Source organism: Anomalospiza imberbis, chromosome 2 (assembly GCF_031753505.1).
Source record: "Anomalospiza imberbis isolate Cuckoo-Finch-1a 21T00152 chromosome 2, ASM3175350v1, whole genome shotgun sequence".
Lineage (NCBI taxonomy): Eukaryota > Metazoa > Chordata > Aves > Passeriformes > Viduidae > Anomalospiza > Anomalospiza imberbis.
The window spans coordinates 79,629,713-79,647,120 of record NC_089682.1 but is presented as its reverse complement, the minus strand read 5'-3'; the positions used below and the strand labels follow the sequence as shown (position 1 = coordinate 79,647,120).

At 38.0% G+C, this 17,408-nt stretch overlaps 1 protein-coding gene across 2 annotated transcripts in view; it reads left to right on the top strand.

Moving 5' to 3' along the window:
* STARD13 (StAR related lipid transfer domain containing 13) overlaps positions 1-17,408 on the top strand; it is a 303,442-nt gene that overhangs the window by 40,608 nt on the left and 245,426 nt on the right. For both annotated transcript variants that reach the window (XM_068181983.1, XM_068181984.1), the window contains one exon: positions 12,538-13,448. In XM_068181983.1, the coding sequence (XP_068038084.1) occupies positions 12,696-13,448 (753 nt within the window). In that variant the 5' untranslated portion in view covers positions 12,538-12,695. The remainder of the gene's footprint in view (positions 1-12,537; positions 13,449-17,408) is intronic.

The following is a 17,408-nucleotide window of genomic DNA, read 5'->3' as shown; positions in this document are numbered from 1 at the left end:
TCTTTTTTGGGAAGTGGCACAGCTAGTTTTTCCCTTACTGTGCATCCTTGCATTGTTTCTACACAGGGCTCTGGTTTTCCCCAGAAAAGACTAAAAGTAACTCTGCTTTTCACTGCTTTTGGGCATCATCTTGCAAAGTGTGGCTTGACTAAAGCAATGCAGCCCTGTGGTTAATAATACATATTGCCTTTGTGGCTGCAGGCACCGCCATGTGTTCACATAACTTCTCGCGATGAAAGATGAGCAAGACTGATTCCATGTTCCCCCACCAGCAAAAAGCATAAAAACTTCTCATTTACTGCAGTGTTAACAGGGCACAGAAAAACCTGTCAGCAGTAAGTGCCCTGGTGTGGGTGGCCAGAGGCAGTGCCATTGCTGGTCCCTTGTCATGGCCATTCTGCCTGCGGTGGGTGTGGGTGGTTTACAATTTATGCCTGGATGAGGTGTGCAGGGAAGCCTGTATTTCCTACAGCTGCTTTGCCCTGTCATCACTTTGGCTTGGGGAAACAAAGTTGCATTAGTTAGAGTATTTTACCATTTTTAAGCTTCTTTTAAAAACAGTGGGGATGAAGACATGTATTAAAAAAAGCCAGAGAGAGCTTGAAGTTTTGAAATCAGAGTGTTTACTGCCAGACACATTTTCCCTTTGGAGAAATACACTTTAGAAGTGGATGACATTTTACAAAGGGAAAGGCCTGTAGCTTTTTGAAGATCAAGCCTCCTTGTATATTTATTGATAAAAACATCAAAAACTTTAGCCTTAAGCTGTTTGGAGCATTAGGGTAGGAAGGCACAGAGTGCTTAAACTTAGAGCATTTGTTCTACCTTTTTTGTTTTTTGAGCAGAGAGGTAATAAAACTGTCAAATATTTACTTCTTTTTTATACTTTTAAACTAAATATTACCAATGTGGTGGTTATTCCTCAGTGTTAAAATAAGACTTTATATCTAGCATTACAAACATACTCTAACAGTTTAGACTGGTATGATTTACAGTGTTTGAGCTTCAAGAAAAACTGATCTTCAACTCCCACTAAGATGGCACAGGCATCCTCAGTCGTAAGAGGGTCTCTGTAAAAGTACATGCAATATGCACAGATGAACACATCAAAATTTTAATGAAAGAAGAGTGAAACTGAATTTGTGCCACTTCTAAAAGTCAGTCAAAGCAAGTAGTCTTTTTTTCTTGTCACAAAGGGGGAAAAATGACTATTTTTGCTACTCTCTGATATCTGAATTAATGACTTACAGCATTCTGAAGGAAAGAAAATCTCTCTTACGTTAACACAAAACTCGTAAAAATTAAGGTGAAACACACCATCTCTGTCAGAGATTCATTTATTTGAATAAAGTGGGAGAGGCCCTTGCATGGCCAGGGGAGGGTGGTGATCATTTGATTTAAAACTTGTATGCTGTGTGGAACCTGGACATAACCATTCTGCTTGTTTAAGGGATTCAGTAACAGAATTTGCATCAATACCACATTTCCATGGAAATCAGATTAAATTAATTTCATGTTTGTGTGAGCCTCATCCTGCCAGGCAATTGACATCCCATTTGATTAAGATTTCTACTTAACTTTTGTTTTTATTTTTAAAGGTTGGAAAGAAATGGCTTATATAGGAAAGGAAAACTAGAAAACGTTAGGAAATAATTATCCTACACTTTTGCTTTATATAGCTGTTAGACTGTATATAAAGTATTTTAGGTATTTTTCCTACTCCAAATCAATTTTTTTGGAAAAAAAAAAATCCATCTCTTCTTTATTTGTGGACTACACTTCAGGTGTAGCAGACCCTTTAAAATTTCTAGGAGCATTTGCTAGTAGATTGTATAATTTTTCATAATTTTTCATTTTCTTATTTGCCACTTTGTTCATTAAAGTCATGTGCAAACACCCCAGGCAGTTTCAGTTTGCATAGAAGAAAGATGTCACAGATGGCGAAATCTGAGGAAGTCTCACAAAATAGGATAAGAAACCAAACTTATGAAGGCTCCAGGGAATTGCTTCAAAAATGACCTCTGAACCTGGTATCACGTTGAGACCTGAGTTACTCTTTGGACACCCCTAAAAAAATGTGCATCACAGCAGTGTGTCTCAGCTCCATTGCTTCATTACTGTGAGACCTAGGCTAGTAAGCTTAGAGCTAGTTTAGATATTTTTAGACTACATTTGTCAAACCACTTGAAATGTTTGAGTTTATCCAAAAAGGAAAGCTGTTATTTGATAAAAAGTGAGCCACTTTATGGGAAAGGAACATCTGATACCATAAATCTCTTTAATTTAGCAAGCAAAACAAGAAATTAGACTAAGTAGAAATTTGGAATTAAAGAACTGAGACTGGAAAACAGATGACTGTAACTAATTATTGGAAGATCCCAAATAACAGGAGAAGAAATAACCTAAAAGCAGAAAGGCAAACAGGGAATTCATTCAAAATAGCTATTCATGCTTCAAATATGCACCTTGGCTTAAGAAACACTTCCTTTTGTACCTAAATAAAACTTTGAGCATCTCTGAAGCAGCGGTTACTAAGTATTGCTGGATGTTTTGCCTTTGTCTGGTTTATCTGGGAAAAAAATACAAAACAAAGCTTACCCCTCATATAGAAGAATTTGAAAGAACTATGAGATTCTGTCAAATTAACTGCATACTTAACAATACAATTTTTTAAATCACACAGTGGAGCAAGAGATAGAAAGGCTGAAAATATTGAAGTACTCATCTGAACACTTTATGCGTGAACACTTCTTTCTTCTGAAAGCTTTGAAAATTAATCAAAAGGAGTAAATATCTCCCAACATAAGTATTATTTTTGTTTTATTTTGTTTTTGTTTTTTGATGAAACAAACATGCATGGGTTATCCATCAAAAATACATTGGTTTTGAAAGAAGAGTCCTTGTGTCAAAAAGTGTTGCTTGACCAAAACTGTTTGAGCAAGACTCATTTTGGCCATTCTGCACATACAGATAGGGATCACAGCAGGTTCCTCTAAAACAACTTCTGCTCCCTCTGAAATAACTGATCTTCATTGGAGCTGACACAGTCCTCCCTTGCTGCCCATTTATATCTTATGGACCCAGCAGGTCTTGAGAGGAGGGGCTGCCCTGCAGCACAGCCTTTGTAATAATTGACATTTATTGCAGGGTCACCATTTCTTTAGCATTCATTACAGACACTGATTAGAGAGGGTGATAAAGACATCACTGGAGATCAAAGCCCATCTTGGACTGGGAAAACAAAAAAGCATGCAAAGTAGCATTTTTAAATTGATGCATCTGTTTAATCTATTCGCTGGTGATATTTTCATACATATGGTTTAGCCGTATTAGATTCAGAAGATGTAGCAGAGACTTTAATTTGCTTCAGTTCTGGTCTAATAGGCATAAAGACACCAGAGGATTCTGAGATACTGAACTCAGAGGTACTCTGACAAACCTTTGTGCTCATAATAACAAGAGCTGGTGTGAGCCTATACAATTTAAAACTAATTGCCCAGCCAATGTGCTCATTACCATATTGATGCAGTTCATAAATCAAAGCCCTGCCTATTCAAGCTGTTTACTAGTCTTGCATTAAGCAGCATATTTCAACTGAGAAATGTAGCATGTTGCCAAAACACTGCAGAAACTTTATAAGACTGATAGGGGCAGAAACCTGGGGAGCTGAAGTGCCACAAACCTGCCACTAAAGTGCTTGTTCTTGTTTGTTTTCTGAGTATGTTCTGATCTAGCCTTGAAAGTTTCCCTAATAACGAACTGGAGCACAGAAACAGGTCCTTAAGCAGCAGGGAGCTGCTGGCAATTTTTATCAATTTGGCTTCCTACAGCAGCTTCTTTGCTTAATCAGGACACTAACATACACTTTTTTTTTTAGAAGCAATACAGTACTTATGCCAGCTGAACTGAGGTGCATACATTAAGACTGCAGGCTTTTTGTATAGCGAAAGGAGAGATTAAGGCTCTTAACTAAGAAACCTAAGTTAGTCATCAAAATTGGGTGCCTGAAGTTAAATTCTTTGACTAGCCTACTGAGGAATCTAAAAGTGCAATTCATCTGCCTAAACAAGTGCCTACCTGCAGGTGTCAAGCACTGCCCCTGAGATGCCCTGCTGTCCTACAACATCCATGCAGTAGGTATGTCAGAGGAGCTGGATATTCGCACATCTCTGAGCTGCCAGCTGAAGGCCAAGTGGATTAGTTCAGGACGTCTCAAAGGACATTAGAAGCCTGTGTTTAGGCAACTGAATTTACCTGGTTTTCCTTCAGGTATTCAGCCAGCTGGCTTAGATATCAGAAAAAATCAGGTCTTGTAATCAGGATTAATGTACTTGGGTGGGGTTCAGAAGCTGCGGGGGTCTGGCTGCTTCCCACTCTCTAGACTGGCTGGTTTCAGAGCAACTGAGGCGGTTCTTATCCCAGACCCCACTGTCCTGTGAGTTATTTTTCTCTCTGTACTTCACTCAGAAAGTAGCAGGAGAGACATATTTTTATGTGGTTTCTCCTGGAATGAGAAAGCTACTACATTCTCCTGGAATGTAGTAGCTCCTGGTAGCTGCTGGGCATCTGTTCCCCTGCGCCAGGTGTTCACCCCTGTGTTGGCCATGGCCATGGTGGCAAGGACAGAGGGTGCTGAAGCAAGAGTCAAGGCATCGAGATTACTTTGAAAATCAGGACCAGAACTTGAAATTGAACTCGTGGGTGTAAAGGAAGCTTGAAGCAGAAGCACTGCATTTAAGAGTTACTGAAGGGTGTTGGAGCTGTTGGGAGAATTTAATAGATTATGGGAAAATCAGAAGCTTGGAGAGGTATAGGGAGTTTCTTAAGATTAGCTTTTTATCCCTGTTTAAGAGAACCCAGTTAAGGGGGAAAAGGGCACATATTTCTAATGAAATGCAACTCTCTTCCATAAACAATATTAGCAAGAAGGGTTCATCCTATTAAAACAAGGGCTGATCTTCAGTCATGATGCCTGATGAAATGTGGATATTCTCAGTTCAGTCAGAGAGAAAATGAGAAGGTTTTCTAACCAGGCGAGAGCCTGGGAGACAGTTGGGAAAGAATGTAAATAATTCTCTAATCTATCTTGTTGTTCACATTGTTTATAGATAGGTTCTGCCACCGTGCGTCATTCACTGCACACCAATGGTGTGAGATGTTTTTACTCTAAGACCAATGAAATTAGTCTGCACGATGTTCTCTATAAATAGAGCGGTGCATTTGAAATAAATCAGAGTTCATTCTCTAGCCTTTGATTTGGAGTCATTCTCGTTACCATCCTGCTCTACAGCAAAATCGAAGCCTCAGTCTCTTATGTTCTTTGTGTAAATTTAATCATGACAATTAGTAAATAAAACATTTTTTATGGATGGAAGATGCAAAGTGATTAAGACAATGCTTTAGTGATGGAGGAATTCTAATTCCGGCTTACAACTCTTCTGCTGGCTGTGTGGTCATAGCAAATGCAAGCGTCCGATTCCTTATATGCAGATCGTGGATAATAATGGTTAAAAGTGAAATTAATATGAACCGATACTTTCTCATGAAGGCACCCAAGACAGTGAAATGTTTTTCTTTTTCAGGGAGGGAAATAAACTTAAAGAACTTAATTTCTTTCATTTTAAGGAATTATGAACCATACAAAATCAGACCACGCCACTTTCTGACCCTGTGAATTGCCAAAATAACTGCTTTTGGCTGCTAGTTGGTGTCACAGGTTCAGCAGAGATTTCTTAGAGAGATATGTACAATTTTGGAAGACACTTGCAGGCTGTGAAAGATAATTTTTTGTTGATAAACAATTTTGAATAGAGAAGAGCTAAACAGAAAAAAAAAAAAACTAAAACCAAGCTGCTTGCTATTTACCTAACTTGTGGAGTGAGAAGTGGTTGTCTTACATCATTTCTCATTCAGGAGCTTAAAAATAAAAAGATATGAATAGAACTGTGTTATGTAACTAAATGTTATCATTGACATCCTCCAATAAGAAAAAAAAATTGGTCCTTCCAGCTTCTTTCTGCTTGTGCAAAATGAAGAGGAATTTCCAAACAGTCCATTGAGCATCCCATAAACATACATGATGGAATTCACTTTAAAAGCTGAAGGAACAGGAAGGAGAAGCAGCTCATACCTGTGTGTCTTTGCTTGCAGAATGGATGTTTCCTGACTTTGGTGTGGACTGGCAGCTTAGATAAAAACCTTGGTATCTTACCAATGTGAAGCTCATCAGCCTAAGGGACACAGAATTTTTTTCCCCTATGTGGTCTATCCAGTATTATTTTAAAAACATTTATTCTATATTATTTTATCAGGTGTTGGTTAATTTTGGAGCTTGTGTTTATGAACAGTGTCCATGTATGGCTGGCTACTCTTCCTCTTCCACATTGATTGCCCTGCCCATATAAAAACAAAGACAAAGTATTTTAGGGCAATATCTTTACACAGGTTTAATTTCTCAAGCAATTAGGTAAAAGGTGGCTACTGGCAGAAGGAAAGATAGATCTTACTCTTTGAAGATACTGTACTACTGCTCACACATTCCCATCATTTGATTTTTTTCAGGATTGTAACCATGCTATTCACAGGTTGCACAGAGCAGAAAGATTTGCAAAATCAAGGCCCACTTTATGTAAACTAACTAGAAATAAACACTGTCCATGGATCTAAGCTTTTAGAAAGGGCAACAGGCATATTGCAGAGGGTATTTTCTCACCTTATTTGCACTTACCATGTAGTGTAAGGTGACAATGACAGCGCCTTTGGAAATGCTGGTTTAGGCAGAACTACAATTGAGACAGCATACTGGCAGGATGTTAGTGTCTGTGCTGGGTTAAACTCAGCCTCAGGCTCAGCTAATGGCACAAAGTGTGTCAACAACTCCTCTCATAGCAGTCTTTCTTTCTATACACTGCAAGTAGGTCCAGCTGTAAATAAATTGCTGACATTGCTGTGTTTAAGAGAGTGCTTGAAAAACAGCACATCTGCCACCAGCAGTTGTACCTAAGACAAATATAAATGTAAGCACTATTAAATTAACAAAATGTCTCTTTATCATTTTAGTTTATTGCATTTGAGAAGATATTTTACTTTCCTTGGCAATGAGAATGAGCTTCTGACACAGTGGAGGTGGGAGCAGTGATGGCAAAGCTGGTGGTAGGCAGACCTGGTAGTGCAGCTGCCCTGGGATAATGAACACTTCTGAATTGAGACAACGCTCACCAAACTGTCACATAAAATATTTCCTGAAAAATATTTGCCTCAATATGTTGCTTCATTTGCTGACTGACTCATTCATAACTATGCCAAATTTGTTGCTGAATAAAATACTGCTTAACTTCAGTGAAGGCAATCAGGAGCATGAGGTGTAAGAGATACCAGCATCTCAGTGCCACCTCCTTCACTCGCTGAAATGAGTCAGAATGGAAGTACATGTGGCAGCATCTGTGCCTCAAGGATATCTCAAGGTGAAAAACGTAATCTACAGCTACAAGCCTGGGTACATGAATACATCCATTACACGAGTAGAAGGGTATTGCAGCATTTTCATTTTTGCTTTTTGCTGTTTAAAAGCAATATAGAAAAACACTTCCAAAAGTTATAACTCAAAGACTTCTCACCCCATATTTCCAGTGACAATACATCCTTCTCCTTTCCAGGCTAGATTCGCAAATAACTGATTTATAATCACACTTAGAGGCTCATGTGTCCAGTAACTTGCACTACAATTACATTTTGCAGCATATGCAGAAGTCTGTCTGCAAGCTATGATTCTATTAATATATATAAAAGGAAAGACTTGTAAAGCTTTGGCAGCAAATATAGGTCTTGATGAAACATAGGCAAAAAATCATTAGAATTTGCAAGTGACATGGAAGCTAATTTTGGTGCTGCTTTACAGTGGCTTTATACTACATCCAAAGGTATTTTACTGCCTACCTTTTCAAAATCTGACAGCGTCCAAACTCGAGCAGTGGGAACCTGACTCCAGGTGCTCCAGGTGATAAAGCAAAGCACGATGTTAAGGTCTGGCATAATGTGAAGAATGAGGTCATTCTGTATTTTTAGAAATGCCTGGTGATCCTATGAAGCATGCTCTTACTCTCTCTTTTTATTTTTTTCCTTCCCCTCTCCTTTTTTTTCTGTCTTTTTCTGTGAATAATTCAGCCAATGCTTGCAGAAGGCTGTTTTTGCCCCAGGGATTCTCACACATACTTCTGTTGACAGAGTTCTTGTGCAGCAAGGAAGCTGAAATGTCTTTTGTTAAGGATCTGCTCACTTCTTTCTCTGTTCTTCCCCAATGCTTGGAGGATCTTTTGGTTGCTCACGCAATTCCTGTTGTTGCGCTTATGGAAATTAACTGAATTGAAAAATATGGGGTTACCGTGCAAAACAGGTAAAATTATCCTCAAGAAAAAATCCTAATCTCATCATTTTCTCTTAGTCTATGTATCTTGCATTCTCTTGCCTTGTTTTTTTAGTTTTTCAGGGGAATATTGTATAAGTCAATAGAAAATACTAAGCAAAGTTATTGTGAATGGGAAAAAAATGCACTAGCACCTGAAAGGTAGAAATTTTATATTTTAGATGACTGGTGTACTGTTCCAGCCAAGATTAGGATTTGATTTGCTGGTTTACTATGTCAGTTCAGATTTAAATTGAATTTAAACTGAAAAAGTTACATGTATTCACATGTTCTTTAACACCAAAATACATCATGGGTATTGAAATGCACTAATTTAAGCCATGCTTGAAAAGCTGTTTTAGGTGACTTGCTGTTAGAGCAACACTATGAAATAAATCATAATAATTTGATTTCAGGCAAAGGGGAGTCGAACCAGTAGAGCATGATACACAGAAGTTGATCTGTGAGGCTTCACATACACACCTGTGTGTGCCAGACCATATGAGAACTTACCTTCCATGGCATGCCACTAGCTATATCAAAAATCTGTATTCATTTACTGCTGATTTGTAAGGAGTTTTAATTAATAAATAATATTCTGTTCATAAGTTTTAAACTCACATATGTGAGCAGCTGAAGTTGCTACACTCAGGTATGCATTTCACATTTAGCGAAAAATAATCCTGTGTGTTGCTTTTTAATGTTTTTGCTCTTACTAATGCTTCTTGGAGTCAGTTCTGGTTGGACAGTTACCTCTGGTAGCCCTGAATTCCCTTTTTTGTTGAAAAACCTGCATATACTTTAATATTCCACATTATCTACACCAGCTTTTACCAGTAGAGCTAATGCTACAGTATATATTTAGAATTATGCATGCATATGAAAGTAATCTCCTTTTTTATAAAGCTTTCAAGACCTTTTCCAGAAAGATTACTAGTTTTCAGAACTTGTATGTTGCATACATTCCTCATTGTGGTGAGAATTACATTCTTTTGCAGGACTGTCTTAGAGGCTTTTTGTGACATGTACAGATTTAGCTCTGAATGTTCAGAGCACTCTGAGTTACAAATTTTGCTATGGGTAGGTTGTCTAAATTCTCTGCTTTGCCAAGATTGCTCAGTTTTTAGGAGCTAGAAATGTCTATGCGTAACTCATTATAAATGTGTAATTTAATATTATACATTAAAGTAAGAGGTTTTTCATAGTCAATGCTAGATTGAGTAAAAGGATAATGTTGCACAGGATGAACAAGGGTAAACTGACATTCTTCTTACCACTTCCTCCTCAGAGATTTCTTGCCATACTTGCACAAAACCAGCCTGCTTTTGCATACTTGATTTGTTCCAGTCTCATCCGAGGAAAAATAGAGTACAATAGAATAGCAAATCCAGTAAACAGAAAAAACTCTTTCATGATTTTTGCAATAAACTGTAAAAAATACAGCTTTACATCATATCCTGTAAAAACCAAAACTCATTTGAAAGAAATAACTTAGCAAAGTTTTAAAAGAAGTTGGGTATTGATTTTAAATGATAGTAACATAGAGTTATATAGAGAGATAATGAAAAATACAATATTTTGGATGATCATTCATGTTTGGGAGTCTAAAGCATCATCCTAAAGTACTAAAAAAAAATATAATTCACTTATCCTGGGCATACCTACTGCAGAATTTAATGTACAAGGTAGAAACTGATACACAGGAAGTTCCACCTAAATATGACGTAGAACTTCTTTATTGTGTAATAACTTCTTTATTATTCTCTAATGCACTAATCTCTTTGACTAGAATAGATTGCCAGGGAGGCAACAGGGAGATTGTGGAATCTCTCCCTCACTGGAGATATTCAACAAGTGTCTGGACACAATCCTGTGCCACGTGCTCCAGGATGGCCCTGCTTGTGGAGGGAGGTTTGACCAGATAACCCCCTGTGGTCCCCTCCAACCCAACTCATCCTGTGATCCTGTGAATTTCTGTAGCTGTTTCTGGAGCATTTTTTGCTAAATGTTTGGCTTATTACAGCAAAGATGTTACTATGAACACAGAGGTGTATTTCTGCAGATGTCATCACAGCAGATCCTGCTTGGCAGCATTACAAAAACTAAAGAGAGACCAGGAAAAGGGCCAAGGATAGGAAGAAAGAGTGACAATAGGAAGGGGTGAAAACTGGGAAAGACAAGCTCTGGAGGAGACCTGGAGACCTGAGCACTGCTACTTCTTCTGGAACTACCATCAGATGAAGAACAGGACAGCCACCACAGCAATGGCTGGTGAACACAACCCACGGTCTCACCTGATGTGGGCAGCCAGGCCAAAGCTCTTTTGCTGCCTTTTGGGCAGTCTGCTAGAGTAGGCAGAACTTTTTGGCTTATAGCTGGCTTTGTGTGGTGAGAGCATGGCTTCTTCCAGGGTGCTGGCTGTCAGGGACTCAGAAGCAAAGGTGATGGCTCATAGTGAAGCACCGATAAAAATCATCTGAAATGGCAAGAGGCTTTTCCACTATGCCCACAATGTACAAGATATTGTGCAAAAAGTTAGTTTTCCAAATCATTCCATCTAAATGTTTTCTTTTTCATTGTGCTCAATTAGTTCTCCCCTCTCTGGAAGTGAAGTCAATTCTGTGTAGATGACTAACCTGAGGCACCTCAGAAAATGAGGCCTTCAGGAGTAAGTCTCTCATTCATGCATAGATAATGTAATCTATTATTATTGTGTATCACAGCTGTGGGCTGAAATTCTTCTTGGTATTATTCGTCCCTCTAAAGGCTGGATGACTGGTGCAAGTTTTTGTCTAGACATCCTCAATAGTTTTGTATTAGGCAGTCAAGCCAGGATGGAGATTTCTCCCACATCAAAATAGGTAAACAAGATAAGTGAGAGCATTTACCTTCTGGAAGCATTTTTCTCTCTCCTCTCCAGCAGGAGGTTAGACAGTTTACAATAATGTCTGGCGTTTAAATAGCTATCAGTAGCTGAGAGGAGGTCTGCATAAACAGTGTGTACCTGCATGTTCACATCCATTACAGCTGCAGTTCAAATGACAAAGGTAATACAATAAATCCAAATTTTCTGGATGTGTTACAGTATTCTTTCTATTACCAAAGACATGCTTGTAACAGTAAAATATACACTAACCAGCACTAAAATATGCCTAGCTGGTGTGCATTGCTTAGTTTATGGCACATGCAGTAACAGGCACATCACATGCCAGCATCTTACTTTGCTTGCTTCCCACTTTGACAGTCACAGTGCTGCCTTCTGACACATCTTCCTCATCACTGACAGGTTTGCTGCATGTATCAAAGGCTTAAGCTTCTCTTTTTATTTTGAAAAGCTTCTGTTCTGCTTTGCTCTCTCACAGATGGAGTACTGAAACAATCATTAAAATAAATACTACCAATATTCAATCTGTCACAAGAAGTAAATTATATGCATGGGTGAACAGAAGCTACTCAGTGATGCAAGATCAGTTCTTCAGCTGCTCCCTTCTCCCAGTGCATTGGAGGTGCACTGCCTGGGTGTGAGCATGGATGTTAAGACTTTGGAAGCAGACAAGGCCAACTCTGATGTAGTACTAAAGCTCTCTGTTATTTTTAGCCTCCTCCTATTCCTTTTCAAATCTATTGGAAATGGGCAGGTGCTGCAGTGCACTGGCAATTCACTGAATTCAAGACAATCACCCTTGTCCTGACATCTTTTCTGTCTGTTTTTCCTATGACATTTCCATGTGTTTTGTCCCTTAGTCTTCCCTATGGCATTTTAGTAACTTTATTATAGCAGTGTAAAAGTTGTCAATGATTTAACAGACAATGAAAATACAGTGAACAGAGGCATGTTTAGATAAAGAGCATATGTCTAACATCACTTCAAATGATTCTGAACTGTTGTGTCAGTAATCAATTTAGAGTCATTAATTAAAAAACATTTCTGCACTTGCCATTTTTCCCAGTCTCTAAGCAAAACAAGTCAAAATTCTAATTTTTAAGTTCATTTAATCTGCATACATGAAATATTTTTGAAGAGGCACAAGTAAATCTGAAGTAAATTTGATATGAACATTTCAAGTTTCAGTGTTATTTTTGCTGGTGTGCTCCATTGCAAGCATGTTGTCATTAATTTATTTACTTTTTTTCAGAAGCTGAAAGGATTCAGATGTTTTTATATGAGAATCCAAGCATTAATAATGACTGTGTGATCATGGTTTTGGAAAACTAAGAATATTTTTCCTGGCTACATATGCAGATTTATGTTTCTTAAGAAAAGCAAGAATGAAGTAATTTTGATCTCTGATGGATGAAACCCACTGGAATGGAAACTAACATCTATGAAGAAGAACAGGGCTCACCTTATCTTACATCTGCCAAGTGCCTGGGAACTCCAAAGAAAACCAAGTATGAAGAATACCAAAGAAAGGCAGAAAATCAGACAGGTCCATATGCATTTCAGAATTCATTACTGGAACCTGAGCTGAGCTTGCTCTCTGTGTCATCCTTATTGGACCACAATGAGACATCCTTACAACTTGGCATGGCTGCACGGCGTGCCAGTGCCACCAGCCAACCTGAGACAAAGCACCTTTGTGAAGAATTATCCTGTTCTACAAAGCACACGTCAAAGGAAGATCTTTTAAACCTTCCCAGGAACACAGAATGGCCAGTCCTCACAGGAAAAAATTCAGACAAGAAACCAGAATCAAATTATGAGATGAGAGTCATAGAACACAAACCATGTGCTATCACATTTTCTGATTTTGAATTATCACATGAAGCTGATACTAAGCTCCATATTTGTGAGGCAGGAGAAGCAGATGTTTTTTCTTCTGAAGAGGAAGAGAAAGGTAACAGAGGTGATCATGACACATTTACAGAACTGCCACTTTATGAAGCATTTTTCAAAGGTCTTCAGAGAAGGAATGTTTCCCAAAGAAAGCAAGCTCAACATGAACTTACTAAATATCAGCACATCTGTCATTTAGAAGACTGCAATAATCATTCTGAAAAGGCATCAAAGGACCATGACAAAGAAGAAAAACACATGGAGCTGGAGGTAATACAAGTTATTCTTTAGTTTCAAGTGTGTTTTAGATAAGTGGTGTCATTTATGGTTGGTTACAGGAGGAAAAGGAGTTGTGTAAATTGTTATAGGGTGATAATTATTGTGAATTACAAAATTAAGAACCTAAATCTACAGTAAAAGTATACTATTTTTTTTCACTAGACAAATCTTACTTCAGATTGACCACACTTCTATTAGCCTGAACTTCAATCTTTGGTTTTCTGGTTTCTTTTTTATTTAAATGGGAACATTGGCTCCATTTCCTACATTCCTAAAAGATCATATATCATGCCATGTACAGCACACAGTCTGAGGACTGTTCCAAAGAGATAAAGCTCATGTTTAGTCTTAGAGCAGATATATTGCTTCATGCTGAAAGATGGGCTTTTAGTGTGGTGGCACTGTAGAACTGAGCCACCTGACCACAGCACTGTTTTCATTTAATAACTGTTTTCTGTACTATTATTTCATTAGAACAATATAGAGGACAAGTTAAAGAATGGTATATAATGATTTTTTGGTTGGTTGGTTGGTGGGTTGGGTTTTCTGGGTTTTTTTAATCTGTGCTGTTATATATCATGACATTCTATAGACCAGTGGCCAAAATGAAAACAGAAGTTTTCAGGACAAAATTAAAAACCTTGGGTAATAAAAAACATCCAACTATATATAACCTTTCCAGGGGAAAGAAAAAAAAACCAAACAAACAAACAAACACAACCTTTGAGTAAATCAACTTTGTTTATTGGAACTGGAGGAACAGAAGCCTCCCAGCTGAATTGTCACTAGTCTGGACAATAAGCACGGTTTCCCCCTGCTCGCAGCTGGTGACAAACCAAATGACTAGAGTTAGCACATTTCTCATTGGAGAAGTTCAGTTCTAGTACAAAAATTAGAAGTGACTCCAAATAGTGGGTAAAACCAAACCCTTAGAATTCCAATGTTCCTGGCCTTGCAGCACAAATTTATCTTAACCTGCAGGTCAGGCATACCTTTCAGTCCTCTCTTATCCTTCCTCCAGCTTTTAAAAGTTATTTTTCATGTAAATCTGCTCTATGCCTTGAAAACCAGGCAGTAGTCCTGTAGTCTTTTACCCAGTGTGTTTTATTTTATTCTGCCTGCAGTTGTCCTTTTACTTCTAGTGCTTATGACACAGAGTTGCTTCACTGGTTTCTGATTAAATGAAGGGAAGTAGAATTTGGACTATAATGTCCATATTTACATCAAAACTATGGTGTAAAATCTTTAATTGCTTCTCTCATTTAATACTAATCAAAACTTTGGTGTAAAATACTTAATTGCTTCTCTCCTTTAGTACTAATCTATCTCCAGTTTGGTGTGACTAATTATGCTCTTAACTGAGTGTGAGTTTTGTGCTGTATTTCATACATATCTCAACTTCACTGCAGTAACCCATCAGCACATAAAGAAATAAGCTAGATTTTTAGATATTTTTCTCAGCAGATAGTATGAGAAGACCAAGGCCCATAGATGGTTCCCAAACAGTGCAACTTCTGATGCAATACTGATTCTGATTCTCATGACACATAGTTTATTAAGTAATTGCATTGTTCTTCTAACCTAAGCTAAGTCTTACTTCCTCATTTACTCAGAAACATTCACATTAATGAAAATAATATATCTCCAAATGGATGCACAACATCCTTTGGATTTTCTTTACTGAAGGTCATTCCCATGGATAAAAGGCAGATGCCAAGAGATGTTGTCATTTAGTTCACTTTATGTCTATGCCATAAAATAAACTCAAGGATGCAGCTTGAGTTTACAGTGCAAAATAATGGATTATAAATTGCCAGACAAGCATGTGAAATTACCTAGTAAATCTCAGTAAATGTATCAAAACATTTCAAAAACTGGATGCAATCTTGCAGTCCTGGTTTTGATTTTTTTCTATAAGTAAAGTATGCATCATGAATAAGTATGTCAATAAGTATGCATCATTCCAGGAAAGCCTCCAAGAATTAAAAACATTTAAAAATAAATATTAAGATTATCTTGTCTCTCAAATTTTAGCAGCAGTCATGCATTATTATGCAGACTGAAATCTCCCCCCATGACTCCGGTTGAAGCAAATGTATGTCACTGTCAGGTTACTTATTTCTATTGTTTAGATATAGTGTTAGGGAAAAATGCCTTTCTAGTGGAAAGAAGTTAAATAAATAAAGACAACATGGGGTAAAAATGCTGACAAGGGCAACTGTTACTGCTAAATCTTAAACTTAAAAATCATGTAATAAACAGATTACTTCGGCCTTACAGATACAGACAATCATACAGAGCACCCTGCACAAGATCCTGGCTAAATCCTTGCTACTGGGGTTCACAGTGAAATTGTGTTTAAAATCTATCCTGCAGGGGCATTCCTAGCCAGATGCACCTGTTAGTGACTGCAAACCTCCTGTTTGAGTTCTAGAAAGGAGGAAAGGCTGTCACTTTCTCCAAGATGGAAGCGCTGGCCCTTGCAGGCAGTCAACACAAGCAGAGTCAGTGTCCCAGTCTCCTCTTAAATAGTTGTTACACACATTTAGGTGACAACTCTTGAACTTCTTGTTTCATTCTAATTAATAAGTAGAGACAAATCTTCAAGTGCACTGAGCAGTAAACAAGTAGAGGAAGATGGAAAAAATTCAACTTGTGTATGCTGCCAACTCCATGTCAAGTGGAAGAAACTGCTGAAAACAATATTATGATGCCCTTTAAAAAAATGCTCTTTCTTCCTTTTCCAAAGGCATACAGCTTCTGCCTCTTCTGAGTGGTACAAGATAAATGATACTTCTGTTCAATTTATGAATTCAGCATGGTCCCTGACTTTCCACCCTTACAGCAGTTCCACATATATTTCCTGTGTTTTCTCATAAAATCTAAATTTGGCAATCTGTTTTTCTTTGTCAGGAGTCTGTAATCTGCAGTACATTTAATGCCCAACACAGTTCTGCCCAAATACTTAGGCTAATGGTTGGACTAAATGTTCTTAGAGATTCTTTCCAACCTAAATAATTCTATGATTATTTGGTTAGTTCTGTCCAGAGATACTTTTGCAGCTCTGAAGTGGCACCTTCAGCCATTTTTCCTTTCTTGTTTAACTTCAAGTCTTCATATCAAATTTGATACAGCATTTGTGCATGCAGCCAGCTCTGTGTGCAGGGGCAATAAATTATTCAGAATAGCTTCTGAAACATAACGTTTTTCTAGATTGTCATTTCTTCAAACTATACTGAGCAGGACACAGCTGAAGACCACATTTAACCAGCAACTACTATTCAAGTTTCCATCCTTACATAGTCTGAAAACAGTATGTGTTACTTACAGGAGTAACATTTCAGGCAAGTAAATAATTGAAGGTATTTGAGAGATATTAGGCAATAAGAAAGTATTATGAAATCATACCCTTGACAGAGTGATTTGTCATGGATCTTCCCTGACCCTGGGGATTGTATAGAAACCCTGCTAATATTGTCGGCTGCTGCAAAAAGACAAACATAGTCCTATCAACATGGCAGCAAACTGAAAATCCTTTCTGGGGCAATTTCAAATCGTTTCATTGGGCAGGCCACATTAGCAACTGGAATAACCAAAAGCATTTCTGTTGCAGTTGACATTTCTTAGGACACCTAAGAGAGTTGTCACAGCTTCCTCTATTGTTTCTCTCTCCCTTGAAAGACAATGGGGTAAGTCAGGAAAGCCATGTGCTGGAAAGGAGCTGCTTAGAGTAACCATTAGGACCGCTAGGTGCTCCAGCAGCCCCTCTGAAGCCTCCCTGTCTTCACTCATATTTACATCATGCCTCTTTTAACGCATTTAGGAAGACCTAAACCAAACCTGCTTGTTTGTTTAAAGCACCACAATGATGGACTAATATTTGCATTGAATGTTACCATGTTCAGCTGGGTCAAAGAAAGAGTGAGGTGCCACTCCCCAGGAGAGACAAGA